We start from the raw sequence: 19,228 nt of genomic DNA on the forward strand, positions 1-19,228 counted from the left end.
CGGTTGGAATCGGAGATTGAGGTAAAGCACGGCGACCGGAGACTTTGGGGGGGGGGGGGGTTATTTCCGTCGTCAGGCTCGGTAACTGAAGCAATGTGGGAAAGGGGAGGTCTCTCGGGTTTAGGGGAAGGGGTGTTCGAATGAGTCCCCCTACCCCGTCTCTCCCACTCTGTTTCCCCGTCCCTTCAGGCCGCTTGGTCTATTCTTTAAAGAGTGATCTGTCCCGGCGCGGCTACATCCTGTTCAGGGCGGAACATAATATTGTCTGTGGTTAAAGGAATGGGTAAACATCTCGACAATGTGTGAAATATATGCAATTGTCCACTCTAACACTAAGAATGTAAAAACGGCTGCTTTTAAATAGTGAGTTTGTGTAAAGCTTTGGGGTGTTTTAGTCAATGAGCCCAAAAAGATTAATGAACAGCTACACAAGTAATTAGGAAAGTTGTCAGAATGTTATCAATAATTGCCAGGAGAATTAGATGCAAAGATGTAGGGAGGTAATACTTCAGTTATATCTGGCACATGGCGAGGCTGCATCTGAAGTACTATGTACTTGATTTCTCACCTCATTTAAGGACGGACGCAAATAGGTTGGAGGCAGTTCAAAGAATGTTTACTAGTTGGTACCTGGAAATGGGAAGGATTTATGGGAGAATGTTAGACTGACTAATCTTATACCTTCTAGAGGATAGACGAGTGAGGTGGATTTGATTGAAAAATGCAAAATCTTGAGTAGTCTGTACAGGGTGGTTGTCAAAAGTATGGGGGTTGCTTGTTTAACACACATTCATTCACTTTTCTTGGAGGGTTGTGTGATTTGATGAGGGCAGAGCAGTAGATGTAATCTATATGGACCTCAGTAAGGTGTTTGATAAGGTTCCCCATGGGAGACTGATTAGCAAGGTTAGATCTCATGGAATACAGGGAGAACTCGCTATTTGGATACAGAGCTGGCTCAAAGGTAGAAGACAGAGGGTGGTGGTGGAGGGTGTATTTCAGACTGGAGGCCTGTGACCAGTGGAGTGCCACAAGGATCGGTGCTGGGTCCACTACGTTTTCTTCATTTATTTAAATGATTTGGATGTGAGTATGAGGTACAGTTAGTAAGTTTGCAGATGACACCAAAATTCGAGGTGTAATGGACAGTGAAGAAAGTTATCTCAGATTACAATGGGATCTTGATCAGATGGGCCAATGGGCTGAGAAGTGGCAGATGGAGTTTAATTTAGCTAAATGTGAGGTGCTGCATTTTGGGAAAGCAAATCTTAGCAGGACTTATACACGTAATGGTAAGGTCTTAGGGAGCGTTGCTGAACAAAGACCTTGGAATGCAGGTTCATAGCTCCTTGAGTAGAGTTGTAGGTAGACAGGACAGTGAAGACGGCATTTGGTATGCTTTCCTTTATTGGTCAGAGTAATGAGTACAGGAGTTGGGAGGCCATGTTGCAGCTGTACAGGACATTGCTTAGGCCATTGTTGGAATATTGCTTGCAATTCTGGTCTCCTTCCTATCGGAAAGATGTTGTGAAACTTGAAAGGGTTCAGAAAAGATTTACAAGGATGTTGCCAGGGTTGGAGGATTTGAACTATAGCGAGTGGTTGAATAGGCTGGGGCTGTTTTCCCTGGAACGCCAGAGGCTGAGGTGTGACCTTATAGAGGTTTATAAAATCATGAAGAACATGGATAGGGTAAATAGACAAAGTCTTTTCCCTGGAGTGGCGGAGTCCAGAACTAGAGGGCATAGGTTTAGGGTGAGAGGGGAAAGCTATAAAAGAGAACTAAGGGGCAACATTTTCATTCATAGGGTGGTACGTGTATGGAATGAGCTGTCAGAGGAAGTGGTGGAGGCTCGCACAATTACAACATTTAACAGGCATCTGGATGGGTATATGAATAGGAAGGGTTTGGAGGGATATGGGCCAGTTGCTGGCAGGTGGGACAGGATTGGGTTGGGATATCTGGTCAGCATGGATAAGTTGGACTGAAGGGTCTATTTCCATGCTGTACATCTCTATGACTAAGCGCAGTCTTGGAATATTTCAAGGCAGAAGTATGAAGCTTCTTGACAAATGAGAGAATGATACTTTTTGGGGGTAGGCAGGAATGTGGCATACTTGAATCAAGGCTGTGTACTCAGCCCCTGCTCTACTCAATGTATACTCAGGATTGTGTGGCTAAATTCTGTCCCAAATCCAAAATAAGTTTGCTGATGACACCACTGTCGTAGGTTAGATCTCAGACAATGATGAGACAGAATACAGGAAAGAAATTGACTGCTTAGCAGCATGGTGTAAAGACAACAATCCACCGTCAGCAAAACAAAGGAGCTGGTCATTAACTTCAGAAAACAGTGTGGAGAGCACACCCCTGCATCAATGCTGCTGAAGTGGGGATAGTCAAGAGCATCAAGTTCCTGGGAGTGATGATTGTCAACAATCGGTCCTGGTCCACCCATGTTGATATGATTGTCAAGAAAGCACAGTAATACCTGTACTTCCTCAGGAGGCTAAGGAAATTCAGCATGTCCACAAAGACACTTATCAATTTTTATAGCTGCACCATAGAAAGCATCCTATCTGGATGTATCACAGCATGGTATAGTAACTCTCTTCCCAAGACCACAAGAAGCTGCAGAGAGTTGTAAGCACAGCCCTGTTTATTATGCAAACCAACCTTCCACCCGTCAACTCCAACTTACTTCCTGTTGCATTGGGAAATCAATCGACATTATCAAAGACCCCTCCAAACCTGGTTATACTCTTCCATCAGGTTGAAGATGTGAAAGTTTGAATATCTGTTTGGGCAGATTCAAGAACATCTTCTTTCCTGCTGTTTTCAGGCTTTTAAAAGGACCACTCAAATGTTAAGTCTGCTCTCTCGCTGTCTCTCTGCACCTTCCCTGTAAGCTGTACCTCTTTTCGGTTCTGCTAACCTAGTGCATCTTGTGTGGTGTGATCTGCCTGTATGGCACACAAAATACTTTCCTGTATCTTGGGATATGTGACAACAGTAAATCAAATTCAGTCAGTCATGATATTGAAAGAGAAAGCTTACTCAGGAGGATGAAAAGGCTTACTCCTGGTAGTTATTCAAATGTACATTTGGTTTCTATGGAGTGCAGTCATAATGGAGCAGATGTTGGGGAAATTGAAATTAAAACAAAAACTAACAAGAGTTGAAAATGCTCAACATGTCTGACAGTCAATTCTACATTAAGTTCAAAATTTTATGTATGTTATGTTCCCATTTTTGTTTTCTTTTTATTGCATTTTTGTTTTTCTCTACTTTTGATTTCAGTCAGTAGCATGCCTGCTTTGAAACCTTTGTTGTTTTTCTTGCTCTCACAACATTCCTTAAAAGTCTGACTCCGCTATCTTCTAAATCCTAGATCTTTTTTCTTTGTCCCACTCACCCTTGCTCAAAATCTATTTTATCCCGAACAATTTGTTCAAAGGGCACAAATCTAAAACATTTAACTCTGCCATTGCTGCTATGATCTGATTAGTGTTTCCAGTATTTTCTGTGAGTTGTTGTGGAGGACAGGCTGGGTGGGCATTCTGCTCATAACATCAAGATATAGAGGAAATATCATATCTTCTGATGAGGAACTGTGCAGTCTTCTGGATTCAACATTAAGTTCAAAAATTTCAGATTATGAACTCTGTTCCTTATCTTTTATTTTATTGCAATGTAAGTGCAAGACCATTAGAATTGGGTGTGGGAGTAGACCGTTCAGCTCCTCAAGGTGATTCTCTCCTTTGGTAAAATTTGTGAGTAGTCTGACTGCAGCTTTAACTCTCTTTTGGCCTGTTCTTGATAACCCTTGACCTGAATCTTTGTGTTTTCAGACAGCACTGTTCATTATTCTAGAGCTCATACTCGCTCAGACCAACATTGTTTTTTTGATCCAACCATTTCCATTCTCTGTGTCAGTCATTGTGCCACTGAAACTGAATTAAGTCTTTGTGTAAGAGAATTGTATTCCAGGACACAATGGATGAGGAGTTTTGTTATATTTGCTATATAAGATGTAATTATAGCAAGGATATCTTGTATGTGAATTTGAGTATAGTTTAAGGTTAGATTTCCTGCTCTGATGGAATCCCAACCTGTATTTGGTTTGACTGGATTTTGCACCTGCTCCATTGCTGCACAACTAATGGCCTAGCTCTTACTTTTAAGGTGACAGGTATGATCTACTTGGAACCTTCATTCTACCATTCTAGTCTTGTGATAAAATTATAATAGATCCGTTGATTAATCATGGCAATCGATCTCTCTCAGTTAATCTACAACAAACCCAATGATTAGCATGAGAAAATCGCATAGTGGAATGCATTGGTCATGATATTTCTGAACATCTTGTGCCAATGTCTCAATTATTCCTTAAATCTGACATCAGTGGTAGGCAAGTTGTTGGAGGGAATCCTGAGGGACAGGATTTACATGTATTTGGGAAGGGACGGACTGATTAGGGATAGTCAACATGGCTTTGTGTGTGGAAAATCATGTCTCACTAACTCAATTGAGTTTTTTTGAAGAAGTAACAAAGAGCATTGATGAAGACAGAGCAGTGGACGTCATCTATATGGACTTCAGAAAGGCATTTGACAAGGTTCCGCTTGGTAAATTGGTTAGCAAGGTTGATCACGTGGAATACAGGGAGAACTATCCATTTGGATACAGAATGGATACAGAACTGGCTCGAGGGTAGAAGACAGAATGGTGGTGGAGGGTTGCTTTTCAGACTGGAGGTCTGTGACCAGCAGGGTGCCACAAGGATTGGTGCTGGGTCCACTTATTTTTGTTATTTATATAAATGATGTGGATGTGAACATAAGTTAATAATGAGTTGGCAGATGACCCCAAAATTGAAGGTGTAGTGGACAGCCAAGAAAGTTACGTCAGAGTACCGTGGGATCCTGATCAGATGGGCCAAGGAATGCAGATGGAGTTTAATTTAGATAAATGTGAGGTGCTAAATATTGGAAAGGCAAATCATGGCAAGACTTGTACACTTAATGGTAAGGTTCTGGGGAGTATTTCTGAACAAAGACCTTGGAGTGTCGGGTCATAGTTGCTTGAAAATAGAGTCGCAGGAGGATAGGATGATGAAGAAGGCATTTCCACGCTTGCCATTATTGGTCAGTGCGTTGAGTATAGGAGTTGAGAGTAGCAGCTGTACAGGAAATTGGTTAGGCCACTATTGAGACCAGATTAGAGTGGTGCTGGAAAAGCACAGCAAGTCAGGCAGCATCCGCGGAGCAGGAAAATCGACGTTTCAGCAAAAGCCTTTTCCTGCTCCTCGGATGCAGCTTGATTTGGTGTACTTTTCCAGCACCACTCTAATCTGGACTCTCACCTCCAGAATCTGCTGTACTCACTTTCGCCACTATTGAGACCAGTTCTGGTTTCCCTGCTATAGGTTGAATGTTGTGAAACTTGAAAAGGTTCTTAAAAGATTTGCAAGGATGTTACCAGGTTTAGAGGGTTTGAGCTACAGGGAGAAACTATATTGGAGGCTGAGGTGTGACTTTAGAGGTTTATAAAATCTTGAGGGAGACAGGATGAATAGACAAGGTCTTTTTCCTGTGTTGGAGGAGTCCAAGTCTAGAGGGCATAGGTTTAAGGTGAGAGGGGAAAGATTTAAAACTGACCTTAAAGGGCAACCTTTTCAAGCAGAGGATGGTGCGGGTATGGAATGAGTTGCCAGAGAAATAGAGGCTGGATGGGTGTGTGAATAAGAGAGGTTTAGAGGGATATGGGCCAAATGTTGGCAAATGGGACACATTTATTTAGGACATCTGGTCAGCCTGGACGAGTTGGACTGAAAGGTCTGTTTCTGTGCTATGTATCTCTCTATGTATCAGCTGGTGTTGGTAGCTGATCACCTGCTCCAATGTCATCATCCTATATTGTATTTATATGCCTGGATGCCATCAGACTCCCGAAATATCTGCTTTGTTCAATAAGTGAGCTTCACATTCCTATATGATGGGCGATTCCAAAGCCTTTTCATCCTCTAGATGAAGACATTATTCCTCACCTCCGTCTTGAATGGCCAAGCCCTTATTCTGAGATTAATGAGAGAGGTCACTGAAACAAGTGTCATCTTACTGCAGAAATTATTCATCCTTATGCTTTCCCCTCCTAGCCACATGAACAGTCTTTTGCATTGCATTTGTTGAAGCTGTGCTCCACTCCTAGCTCGCACTAAACCTGAGTTTGGTCCCTAGCACTCACATTTTTGCAGATTCCCCAGAAAGTTTCCACAGATTTACAGACACCAATTTAAGGAGTACTGGTGTAGAGAAAATGGCAGCTGATTAGTGCACAGTAAGCTCCTTCAATTGTGTGATTATCTGCTTTTGATGTTGATTGTTGAGCATTGTCCAGTACCCTGAAAGAACTGCTCTGCTTCTCCTTGAATAACACCATGGGACCTCTTGTGGCGAGCTGAAAAGTCTGACCAGATCTCTCTTTAAACTCTTGACTAAAAGATGGTATCTCAGACTGTGCAGCACTCTTACAATATTGTCTTGATGTGATATTCTAAGTTTGAATACTAAGACTCCATTCAGGTTTGGGACACAATCATCTGCCTTGAGAAAGAGTATTAAAATTGAGCCACAGCTGACCTTTTGAGGCTTGTTCAATTCTGCACCCAGTTCAATGCATTTTCAGTAGATTTTTGTGTGTTATAAGGTGCCTGGAAATGGATGCAACAGAATACCTGATTAAAGTGCTGTCAAGGTTTCGAATAAGTGACTTCCCCAAGTTACTGAAATCCTGGGATTTTCTGTCTGCAAGTCAACTTCAGGAAATAAACTTCAAGGAGTATACACGAAAAGACCTAATTTTGGAGATAGCTGCACTCTGTGAGGTGATGTACAATGTTATGTAATAGTTGATGGGTGACTGAGTTTCCTTCTTATAGAAATCCTTAATAGCCTCTTCAAGAAACAATACTTTTTTGGCAGCAAATAAATTTCAATTCTTTACCTCCACCACTTTTATAAATATTTAAATGTGCTATTTCTTTTCTAAGGATACAAATCCCGGTACAAATCCCATGATGGGATGCTGCATTCAAGCCTACAAGGGCGTTAGAGCATATTTTATAGTGACGTGGTGTTGCATGTTGACTGATTTGGAAAACAAAAAATAATTGAATATGTTTTTCAGTTGTTTTGAAAGTTTTTTTAAAAACAATACCAAATATTTTTTAAAATTTATTCTAGGGCAATGGAGTAACCCTAAATCAGATAGCAGATTTGGATATGATTTGTAAGTATTAATTAAGTTTGCATTACAGTTTAGACATGTCATGTTTTGTAAACAATTTACAATAGAACTTTTACTATCAAGTCTAATACTTCCATCAGGCCTTTTGTTATTAAAACATTAGAATTTGCTATCTATTTCTAGTTTGTACAGTTGCTTTATGCCAATATTTTTGCATTCTCTTGAAGTACTATCAGAACAAGTATTTGTTATCTGAACATTTAAATTCAAAGATGCTTAACTTGTGTTTTATTTTCTGAATTGTATACACACGCAGATTATTGTACATACCCTCAGAAGAAAAGATGGAGTTCCTACCAAATGTTTAGGTCAAAAGGTATGTATAATCTTCTATAATTCCTTGCGCACTTCTTTGGGCAGCATTTAGTAGCTACTTTGCAATCAACTGCAACATGTTTCATCATTTCATGTTTTATTTTCAGGTGGTGAGGAAGCAACTTTATTTGATTTTGGACACTTCAAAAAAACATTTGAAAGAAATCTCAAAATGCTCATTAGAAATGTAAGTCACACTACTTGCCCAACTGCCTTTTAGCTCTTATTCGCTCAGCCAGAGCACACATTTTTGTTTTGCCTTTCCAAGTGCAAGGATAAAGTACTGTAGACTGGATTTTCCAGTCACTGAGCAAACCAGTCCTTATGTTCATGTGGAAGTTCCAAGCCCTTTTGGAAGAGTGCTTGGCTAGAGTGATGATTCTTTTCAATTTAATGGTGTACATTAAACAGTTCAATAAAATTTCAATACAAGAGATCAGTACTGAAAATGTGTTGCTGGAAAAGCGCAGCAGGTCAGGCAGCATCCAAGGAGCAGGAGAATCGATGTTTCGGGCATGAGCCCTTCTGATGATGTTTGTAAGGCTGCGGGGGAAAGAGCAGAGGAGTGGAACTAATTGCATAGTTTTTCAAAGTGCTGGCATAGGAATTGAATTGAATAGCCGCCTCCTGCACTTGCAGTAGTCATCATGAATCAAAGTGTGATTTTTTTTTCTTGAAACAATTTGCATTTGTGTTTGAGCTGCAGTGACTACTATACAGTAAAACTCAGCATTTTCTATCTACCAGTAATGTTCCTACAAACAGCAAAAAGGTGAATGAACAAACCTTTTAATCAAGTAATCCAGCAAACTGTGATTTGTGTTTTTGTTTGAAATGGAATGCCACTCATTTTATTTTCAATAGTGTTATCAAGAATTCGGAAAACATTTATTTGGACATGATTACATGAATGTTTCTAGATTTTGTTAAATTCTCGTCTGGGTTTCAACAACATGTTTTGACCGAGATGAGCATTCCCAACTAAACCAAGCCAATGCATGATAATATAACCTGTACACGTTAAAACTGGTGTACAATGGTTGAGGTGCATAAATATTAGAAATTGTAAAATTCTAAAGATAAAACAATGTATAAAAGAAAATCTGGAGTTCAAAGCTTTGTTGCATTTACTGTGTAATTGCAGCATTTCCTTCTTAAATATGTTAACTGAATTTATCAGACTTGTCTACTGTTCTGAATTATTCGCAGATGAACTGAGGTAACCTAAGACAAGTTACTTGGAAGAAGTGACTTATTTAGTGAAGTTATAAGAGTTGTTAAACTATCACTATTTTTGCCATCTGTCTACTTTCGTGTAATCTAACTCAAAGTTATTTGTTTATAGCCATTTTCAATTAAATCATGTTACCTGACTTCCTGCAGATTGTTGTGTTTTTAAAAGAATTACTTGTATAGTAATACTTAGATGGCTCTGTCGCTGATTGTAATTTCAGATTCCAATTTACTTTTCTTTCATAGGTCATGGTCAACTTTTTGGAACATGGGGAAGCAGTTTGGATCCGAATTGCATGGGGCAAACATCACTCCCCACCTAACCAGCAACGGGCTGCCTATGCAGTGTACTACCCACATACCCCTTATGTTTTCATGGCTAATATTGTTGCACAGTACAGGGTGTATCTTTCTCAGGTAAAACAGCTTCACTTGGATATTACCTATAATCTAGATTATGTAGCATGGAAGACTGTGTTTCCAATTCGCCCTCCTTCTCAAAATAATATTTAAACCTAGCATATCTCTCAAATGTACAAAAGCAAAAAAATTGCAGATTCTGGGTTTTTGAAATTAAATACAAAATGCTGGGCATTATTAGCAGGTTAGGAAATATCTGTCGAGAAAGGAGCACTAATGTTTCCAAGTCAATGGTTTTGCAAAGAAATGCAAAAACAAATTGAACTGAAAGTACAGCCATTCTCAAATTGTGGGCTGACTCTGGGTATTGGTTTCCTTGTTAGGTATGAGATCTGCGAGTACTGTCACTCTTGGGATTGCAAGTTAACATTCTGATGGATATTTGAAAGGAATATAGAATTGTTCGTACAGAAATTGTTAATTTGCATGTTATTTTTGTTACATACCATGAAAACAAAACATGCACTCCATGTGGACTTCCAAAGGCCTCAAGGCCCTTGACTGAAAAACTCTTGACTATGAACTTTTAGGTTGCTTTCCTTTGGAGTTGAAGCAGCTCTAGGTATTTAGAAATAAAAATAAATCTTTTCAATGAACTAAACTCTGATCATCTTGCCATGTAACATTGGCAGGAATTTGGCTAGATTGCATGAACAGTTTGAGTTTGCCACCCCTTGCTTAGAATTCAATGCATTTTACTGGAAGTTTCAAGTACCAGTCCTTTCCTAATTTGACTGATTTGTTTTTCAGGCACTGGTTGTTGCTACCGAGCATAACATGCTCAAAGAATTGGATCTACGAGGACGTTGTTTGGACTCCCTTCAAGCCATTACTCTTAAAAGATTTAATCCAGTAATATAAAGCGTTTTCTCCCCTCCAATACTTGCTACAAACTACATTGGAGTTCTTGACACTGAGCTGGGTTGATTTCTTGAAAAGTTTTAATCTCCCCCACCCCATCCCCAGTTCTCCAATGCAAATCAGGCATTGCCTGGATAGTCACCGGTTGAGCCTTTTTGTTTTAATTTGCTCTTGAGCGATAATTTCCAAGACTAGAGGATGTCGGGTGTTAAATCACAGTTTGACAGACCCATTGCCTGCATAAAATACTGCCTGTGCTCTTTACTCTCTACATGAATAGAGTTTTAATGACATTTGTTTGTCTTTTCCACTCATTACTGAGTCCTGGGTTATCCAGCTCACTTCTTGAAAGATCCATCTCTTGCTTTGAAGAATTATTTTCAATACACAGCTCCTTGGTTAAAGCTTTTTTGTCACCTCTGCCATCAATGATTTGTTGTTAGTGCTTTCTTTTCATTTTTATGGGAACCTTAGGAAGGTTTGCTTTGTTAAAGTCGTGATGTAAATAAAGTTGCACTTGTGTTGACATTATACTTTATTTATTTTAATTTCAGGCACTTTCTATGCAGCACAGGAAAGCACTCCAACAGATAAACACCAATCAGGAATCTGGTACTAATTCATTATTTTCATGCATTACAATCTTCCCGTATTCTGACAGGGGTTGGATGATTTATAGAACTCTAATGATAACATGCTCGGTTGGAGAAATGCCTTGCGCAAAATTATAAAAGGTGTATTTACTTGGGCAAGGAAGAAGTGTTTGTTATTTCTGTTGCTGGAAAAGCGCAGCAGGTCAGGCAGCATCCAAGGAACAGGAGAATTGACGTTTCGGGCATAAGCCCTTCTTCAGGAATCTAGAGGGAGGAAGAGAGCTTCTTCAGGGAAGGCATCCTTGTAAGAGGATTCGCAGTAGGTTAAAATCTTTGAGGAGAAAGTGAGGACTGCAGATGCTGGAGATCAGAGCTGAAAAGGTGTTGCTGGAAAAGCGCAGCAGGTCAGGCAGCATCCAAAGAACAGGAGAATCGACGTTTCGGGCATAAGCCCTTCTTCAGGATTGTTCGATTCCTCAAGAAGGGCTTATGCCCGAAACATCGATTCTCCTGTTCCTTGGATGCTGCCTGACCTGCTGTGCTTTTCCAGCAACATATTTTCAGCTCTGATCTCCAGCATCTGCAGTCCTCACTTTCTCCTTGTTGTTTCTGTGTTGTAAGTGCATGTAACCTCCTTCCTGATTGCAGGAAGTGCTATGATTTTATTGTGGTAAACCTTTTTATTTATGGATGCTGGCAGAGGAGGAATGCCAAATGATCTTGGCCTGTTTCTTGACAATGTTGGAAATTATAAACTGAAATCAGAAACTGTATTTAGTATTTAATTATTTGTTAAGCTTGGACTTTTGGTTTGTTTTGTGTATTGCCTGTGCATTACAGTAATATTTGAGAAAATATTTTCAACCAATCTGAACAGACACCATCATGGCATACCTTTGGGCCAGATGGGACTTGAACTCAAACTTCTGGCCCAGAGATGAAGGCTGCCTTATACAAAAATGGAATGTTACATATTTATCTATACTAATAATAGGTTGACTGTGGTGGTTTTCTTTTATTCAATTTTGCAGTAACCTATATATTGGAGAGCAGTTATCTTGCAGAGGGCTCTCCTGTTGACTTTTAATACAAATATCTTTTGCAAGAATAAACTGAAACTTTTAACTAATCTCCTTGTTTTTCTGATTCAAACAGAATAGATGTTACCTTGCTGGGTAATAGAAATTATTTAATTGGTTCCTAACTAGACAGGTTGCTCTGACATTTTCTACTCTTTTTTTTTTTCCCTCTACCCTCTAAGTACAAGATCAGAGGATCATCATAGAAAATCTCAGAGAGAAGGAAGATGCCAAAAGATTAACATTTGCAACTTTTGGTGAAGGATCGCTCCCAAAACTGGAGGAGGTTCATTACAGAGTGTGTACTGAGTACTGTTTCTCTAATTTGATGCAACTGATTGAAAATCACAGCATATGTTAGACCATTTCTCTTCCTCACAGGGAAGCCAAATAATCTAGTCTGTGTATGTAGACCGGGACTTCCAGGTTCAGGTTTTTTTAATAGTAGTTCCAGTTCAGCGCTATACTATCTGGTCCAAACGTTTTTGTGTCACGCTCCATTCTGCAGTATTGAATAAATAATTTAACTGACATTTAATGCAGGGCACGTATTAACAGTCAGCTAATTGCACATGATCTTTTTCAAATGAGGCATATGGACTGAAGTTCTGTTCACCTAAATGAAAGCAAAATACTTCAGGTGCTTAAAATCTGAAATCAAGATGGAAAAAAATTCAGCAGGTCTGGCAGCGTCTCTGAATAAAGAAGCTAAATTAACTGACCTATTGAGAAAGTCTATAGCCGTAAAACTTGTCCTTAAACTAAACTAAATGCTATACTAAATTATAGAACACATTTGCTGCACACGAGAAAATAAGCCAACAGGCAAGGTTGGAGCTGTCAGGCCACATAAAGGGAGAACCCAGGATATGCAGAAGATAAAAATATCTGTTCTCATCAAGTGATAACAGGATGCTGTAAGGCAATTGAGAATATTTGCCTTAACATCAATGAATCTGTGTAAACAGGACACCGAGTGATAATATTCACGGCTGTTCCCTTGTGAAATTAGAGTGTTTGATCATCTTGTAAGCATGTCAAAAACCTTGGAATTAACGGTCAGGTACTGTCAATTATAATGGATTCTTATTACCCTTGCAAGCTAGGCAGACACAGAGGGGAAAAACATTTTTCTGTTACAGTCCCTGACTTGAGAGCTCAAAAGGACACTAGAGAGAGACCACTTTAGTGCTGAGATTGCCAAAGCCATTAGAAAATTAACTCTTTGTGCTTACTTGCTATAGATTGAATGTTTTGAATTTAATTGCATTTTGGGGCTTTATGACGATTTTGAGTAGCCATCGCTGATTATGAAAAGCAAACTCTGTAAAAGTAATATTGATGAAGCTTTAAATTACTTACTGTTCTTACAGACCATAACTGCCCCACTGTCAACTCTAACTAGTCAGATCTTATGTCTTATTTGAATCACAACCCTGAAAAGAAAGCATGTTTAATTCGAGACTAATGAATCCTTTAAAATACAACCTTACGGTAATGTTTCAACCTCCGGTACAGAATGATTCTGTGTTTAAGATTTAAAAAAAACAGTAGTCTGCTCCTAGCTTAAATTATTCTAAACAAAACATTGAAGAATTCAGACACAATCTGTCAGGAAGCCATTTTATGGTCCAAGTTTGCCCTTCTCGCTAAGAAGCCATTTTATAAAACAATGATATCGGACATGCAAGCTGTCCAAGGTTACTTTATGACCTCTCCCTCTTAGTTTAGACTGGTACTTTTTTATGATAGGAACTTATCTCGCCAACAAGCGCCTGACTTGGCTGGATTTGTTTATCCCATCTGATGGATTGCTCAGGGGCTGTGGGAGTGATCAGTTAAGCGTACATAGATCTGTCAATTAACTCCTCTTCCTTATAATTTATTGCCTTTCCACTGTTATCTGTCTGATTTAGAATATGCAGTATTTTTGTAAACGTTTTGTATAAAGGAAGTCTGTTTGTGACAGAAGGAGAGAGTAGCTAGCGAGGGCTCTTCAGGGAAGAGCTGGTATCCTACTGTCCTAAGGTTTTAGAACCTTAGTTAGCCTGGCTTATAAGTATCAGTGTTATGTTGTAACAGTGATGCTATTGGTAAATAAAGGGGAAGACTAAAATTAAACTAAACTGTCAGTAAGAGGTATTTTATTCCAGACGACCAAAGAGTATGATCTCCAGGACTAACCAAGAGAGGCTTACAAGTAAGTCCATTAGGGATTCCCTGGGCCGTCTCAAATCTGCAGTTTAACACTATAGTTACCTTTATTTTTATCTCCTTTTCTTTTTGAATAAGCATGTTACATTTGCAATTTTCCAAACCTCTGAGACTTCTAGAACCTGAGGATTCTTGAAATATTACTACTTTGAATCCACCATCTGTGCAGCTACTTCCTTAAATATTGCAGGATGCATGCCACCAGATCCAGCAGACTTGTGTGTTTCACATCAGTTTCCATAGCATTTTTTCTCGGGTGATATTGTGTTTACTTCCTCCCCCTTCTTTAGCCCCTCTAATTATTTAATATGTCTAGAGTGCTATGGTGTCTTGTACCATGAAGACTGATGTAAAGTGTTTATTCAACTCTTCTACCATTTTCCACATCGCTATTGTGATTTCACCAGTCTCATTCTCTGAAGAGCCTTTGTTTCTTTTTTATTCCAAAAAAGTTAAACAAACTTGCTTTCTGCCTTGATGTTTCTAGGACGTTATCCTTTAGTTTAATTAAAGCATATCCATAGCAGTGAACCATCACAGCCAGCTGTGTCTGTATTTGCATGTTCAATTGAGGCTGATAATGGCAACAAGGAGTGAGCAATTCTGTGTAATATTTACCCAATTTCGAAGTCTGATGGAAAATCTTTATAAAAATAAATGTTGTCTTCATATTTCAGTCCGTGAAAGGAGTTTCTAATAAGCTGTTCTACTGTTTTTTAATTTGGCAATTGTTGTATCCCCAATTCTAATACCAAATATATTCTATCAGTTACAAACTGTTTTTAAGGATGAACACAACATGGGGCTCTTATCAGACAGAAGAAAACCATTCCGATGTGTGGCAAAGTTTTCCAGTCCAAATATCCTTGAGTCATTGAGAGCACTTCCAGCACTTGGTATGTATGCTGTGTATTAATTTACATTATTTATGTCTTCCTAGTTCTTTTCCTGTCACCCCACTTTTTTGAATATCAAAATTATTACAGTGCATGAAGCAAATCAGTCCATGTGCACTGGCTGTCTGCAAGTTGAGTTTGTTCTATTCTCCTGCCTTTTTCCCCATAACCCTATACAATATTTCTTTGCACGTAATTAACTCTTGACCTTTTGATGCATCCACTTCACTTGAAGGCAGTGCTTTTCAGATCCTGACTACCCATTTCATGGAAGTGTTTTTTTTCACATCACATATATGTTTGTTTTTCAAATTACTGTAAATCTTTGCCCTTTCTTTCTCAAATTTTTTACAACTGGGAACAAGTTCCCACAGCCTCTATGCTGACCCCTACTGATTTTTGAAAACGTTTATCAAATCTCAACTGGGCCTTCTCCCCTTCAAGGAAGATATTCCCAATTTCTTCAATCTATTGTCCTAACTGAGGTCTTTCAACCCTAGAAATATCCTTCAAAACGTCTTCTGTTTTATCCTGAAGTGTGGCATTCAGAACTGTATGCTACTTGTTTTGTAAGGCTGGGGGAGCACTTCCAGGATCTGAATTTCTGGATTGCTTGCGAGAGAAATTGTCTGCTTTTCATGCGTGGCTTTTATTTGAATTTAAATTAATTCACTACTTGACGGTAATGAGAATCTCAAGATTTTTAAATTGGTAAAATGCTTGTTTGCAGTTTGCTCTGTACCTTGTACAGGTTAAAGGTAACAGGGCAAAAATTTATAGAATATCTTAAGTTCATGTTTGATGGAAGAAATGCAGCGGCTCAGTGGTTAGCACTGCTGCCTCACAGCACCAGGGTCCCAGGTTTGATCCCTGCCTTGGGTAACTGACTGTGTGGAGTTTGCACATTCTCCCCATGTCTGCGTGGGTTTCCTCCGGGTGCTCCGGTTTCCTCCCACAATCTAAAGATGTGCAGGTTAGGTGAATTGGTCATGCTAAATTGCCCATAGTCAGGGGTGAATATGGGGAATGGGTTCTGCGTGGGCTACTCTTCAGAGGGTCGGTATGGACTTGTTGGGCCAAAGGGCCTGTTTCCATACTGAAGGGAATCTAATCTAATCTATAACCATGACACTTTGTTTCAGGGATTGCTGATGTTCCCATTTCAACCATGTTCAGCAGTATACCAGAAAAGGGAAAGAATTATTTCAAAATAATGGATAAAAGGACGGGTGGACCGAATACATCAGGCCCTTAACTTTATAGTCCAAGGACATTCTGTAAATACTTGTATGTTTCCTGTGGAAAACCCTTGCCTCTTCAATTATGTAATGAAGCTTTAGATTTTCCCCATGTCTATTGACAAATTTTTTGCACAGTGTGAATGTGACATTGTTAATGTTACTTCCTAAAATTAATCTTCACTTTATCAGAAGCAATTCATATAATCCCATCTTTGCAAAGTTTAATAAAAAAAACATTTGACATAATGTCTTTGAAAAAAATTAGGAACTTTATACATTTCTATGTCATTTTGTTTTATACTTTCTAGGTTCCCCATGTACAGGAATGGGGAAATTAAGCAGGACAGTGATGCCCCTGCAGTGTTAGATTTGGTAATGCCAATTGTAGATCCACAAGTGCATAACGGCATTATTTGAGAAATGTGAAAGAATTTGGCATCCTTAGAATCTGACCCTTCAAGGTGCTAAATAGGTGGTTAATAACTTTGATTAAACAACGCCCTATGATGTCTTTCTTTCCATCTGTTCACTACAGTCTATTCCAGGTTCATGTTCTTGCTTTAAAATTGTTACAACTGGTTTTAAATATGTTATTATGTGGGAGGTGCCTACAGACTAAAATGCCGCTATGCTGTGCTGTCTTGGTTTGTAAGAGGTTATACGGTTGTGCCTTTACAGTTTGAAAATGTTTGTACGTTACCCCATGAAAATTTCCCTTTCAGATAATAGTTTCAAACAAATGTTTCTATGCCATCTGGCTTGCATTTTTTTAAAGAAAAAAATGCAAGAGGTGTTTTAATTAAGATATTTAGATAATTACTTCTTTGCAACTGTTATAGTTGTACTTCTGTTTTTATTCAAAATGTTCTTCAGTTCCCTGTCTTCTAGCCCTCTTCCTACTGAAACTGTTTTTGTTTTGCTACTTCTACTGTTTGTCTTCATGATTACCAAAAGGTTGCTTACTCTATCTGTAAGAGTATGACTGACTGACTGATTTCTACCTTACACATGCCTTATGTACTACAACATGTGGAAATTTCAAGTGGTGATTAATATTCCAACCAGCCTAACTGGACAATGTTGCACTCTAAATTTCGGGAGAGTGAATCAAAGCTTCATTTTGGTGAATTTGACCTTTAATTTAAGACCAGGTTAGTGGATTAAATGAGAAAATGGTTCAGTGTGGGTCTTCCACTTGCATACTGTCAGATTTCTATATCTAAGTGGGTTGTAATCTAATGTTTAATAAATCTCTTTCAAATCTGCAACTCGGAAGAATGGAGAAGCCACTAGGTTTGAGAACATGCTGAATATACTCTTGCAACATTTGGTTGTAGATCTTTTGAAACAAAATCCACTTAATCCTTAGTTGGCAAGAAAGCCAGTTTCCCATAAATGATTTTCTAACCATGTATCAAGTTTGAGACAGAATGTTAGGTGAGCATTTGGTTAAATCGCTGTTTTATGTATCATTTAGAATTAACTTAATGTAAGACAAATTGCACTCTCATCTGCCAAGTTGCATTTTATGCAAATAATAATTCACTTTTTTGCCAGGGAAATAATTAGAATTTAGCAGCTTGCTCTATCAAGACTATATCTCCAGCTAGAGGTACAATCAACATTATGCTACCAGAAAGGTTATTCTCCTTCCTTTTCTAAGGAAAACATGTCAATAAAGTTTTATTTTGGAGAGTGTCAAGAGTGAGATGGTAAACTGGTCCACCTCTACTTCCATTTTTAACCCAGGCTTTGCTTAAAATGTCTTGGTGAGGAAACGCAAGTGCTTTTGTTTAATTCCTATTCACTTGTACATACCCCATATAGGTTATCATTTCCACTTGGTTGTCTGAGATCTTGCATTGGGTCAATCTTTTCTCTATTTAAAAATACCTCATTACAGCACAAAGACTAATTCAATTCACAAGCTTCTGCATCTGCACAAGCAATGAGCGGCATTCGAGTTTGTAGCTTTCCAGATGAGTTCTGTAAAGAGACCCCTCCAACTGAAATGATGTGCTGAGCTCTTACATTTCTTGAGCCCAGGTTAACATGGAACAATAGTTGAAGTTTATGAACATTTGTTCTGCAGCCATTCATTTGAGCTCCACGTATGTTTGTTTGAATCAGCAGTGAATGTTGAGCTATTCAGTTTTGAAGTATAGCAGCTGAGCCAGACAGTCCACACATTGCTTTCTGCAGGACATGAATATCAGTAGTGCAAACTCTTCACCAGTTTTCTTTTTCAGATTATTGGGAATGGAAGCTAATTATATTATTCTAACTTAAATTACAACTCTGCACAGATTGTATCCAACTTTAAAGGTCCATGTGTCTCAATTACTTTATAAGTGTAATTTTTGATAAGCTCATTATGAAGATCTAATTGGACAAATATTACAGCAGCCCATAATTAAAGCTTTTCTGCATGCAATCCAAAAGATATTTCAGTACAGCTGACAGTTGGTGGGGATGAATTGATCCAGTCTTGTTGTGAATCTAGCCTTGACTGGGCTCTTTAAAGTATTGTTTGAAAACTATTGACATTCATTTGCACAGTGTAAAGTTGTTTAATAGTTTTATTTATGTAAATGCAATAAATTTTTGTAGTTACTTGGAACCTTGCTTTGTTTTAATGTTTAAAGATCAAGTACTTCTAATCTTTTCTGCAAATTTATAGAATGTGCAGTCTTACTGGCAAGCTGAGCATTTGTTGCTAATAATAACTGCCATTGAATATGATGGGTGGTAAGCTGGTGTTTTGAACATTTCTAGTGATTTACATGCAACTTATCTAAATGTATGGTCTGTATTTTTATAGCATAATCCAAACTTGCTATATCTGCATGAAATTGACTTTATTATCAATAAGGCTGAAGTTTTTACCACACATTTAATGCTTAATCCAAATTTGCTGTGACAGATGGTATATCTAAGTACCATAAAGAGAAAAGACATTTTAAGTATGAAAAAATACTTGGATGTTGGCAGGGACAATGGATTGTAACCAGGCTTTAATTGATCCCTCTGATTTTAAAAGGGGCGCTGTAACTTCAGGTACAGAAGT

At 38.6% G+C, this 19,228-nt stretch overlaps 1 protein-coding gene across 1 annotated transcript; it reads left to right on the forward strand.

Moving 5' to 3' along the window:
• cenpn (centromere protein N) lies at positions 1–18,781 on the forward strand. Its single transcript, XM_043706581.2, has 11 exons — positions 1–21; positions 6,710–6,887; positions 7,246–7,291; positions 7,566–7,625; positions 7,732–7,811; positions 9,104–9,274; positions 10,028–10,129; positions 10,693–10,750; positions 11,993–12,108; positions 14,794–14,920; positions 16,063–18,781. The coding sequence occupies exons 2-11, from the start codon at positions 6,720–6,722 to the stop codon at positions 16,173–16,175; spliced, it is 1,041 nt and encodes a 346-aa protein (XP_043562516.2). The 5' UTR covers positions 1–21; positions 6,710–6,719; the 3' UTR covers positions 16,176–18,781.
• The last annotated feature ends 447 nt before the right edge of the window (positions 18,782–19,228 follow it).

Source organism: Chiloscyllium plagiosum, unplaced genomic scaffold (genome assembly GCF_037043375.1).
Source record: "Chiloscyllium plagiosum isolate Xiang-an unplaced genomic scaffold, Cpla_swu_hap1 HiC_scaffold_17, whole genome shotgun sequence".
NCBI classification, from domain to species: domain Eukaryota; kingdom Metazoa; phylum Chordata; class Chondrichthyes; order Orectolobiformes; family Hemiscylliidae; genus Chiloscyllium; species Chiloscyllium plagiosum.

Coding starts and splice junctions, on each gene's coding strand:
- cenpn (XM_043706581.2), top strand. CDS start 6,720: ATGGATGCAACAGAATACCTGATTAAAGTGCTGTCAAGGTTTCGAATA. Junction 6,888..7,245: donor AGATAGCTGCACTCTGTGAG/GTGATGTACAAT, acceptor AATTTATTCTAG/GGCAATGGAGTAACCCTAAA. Junction 10,130..10,692: donor CTCTTAAAAGATTTAATCCA/GTAATATAAAGC, acceptor TTTTAATTTCAG/GCACTTTCTATGCAGCACAG.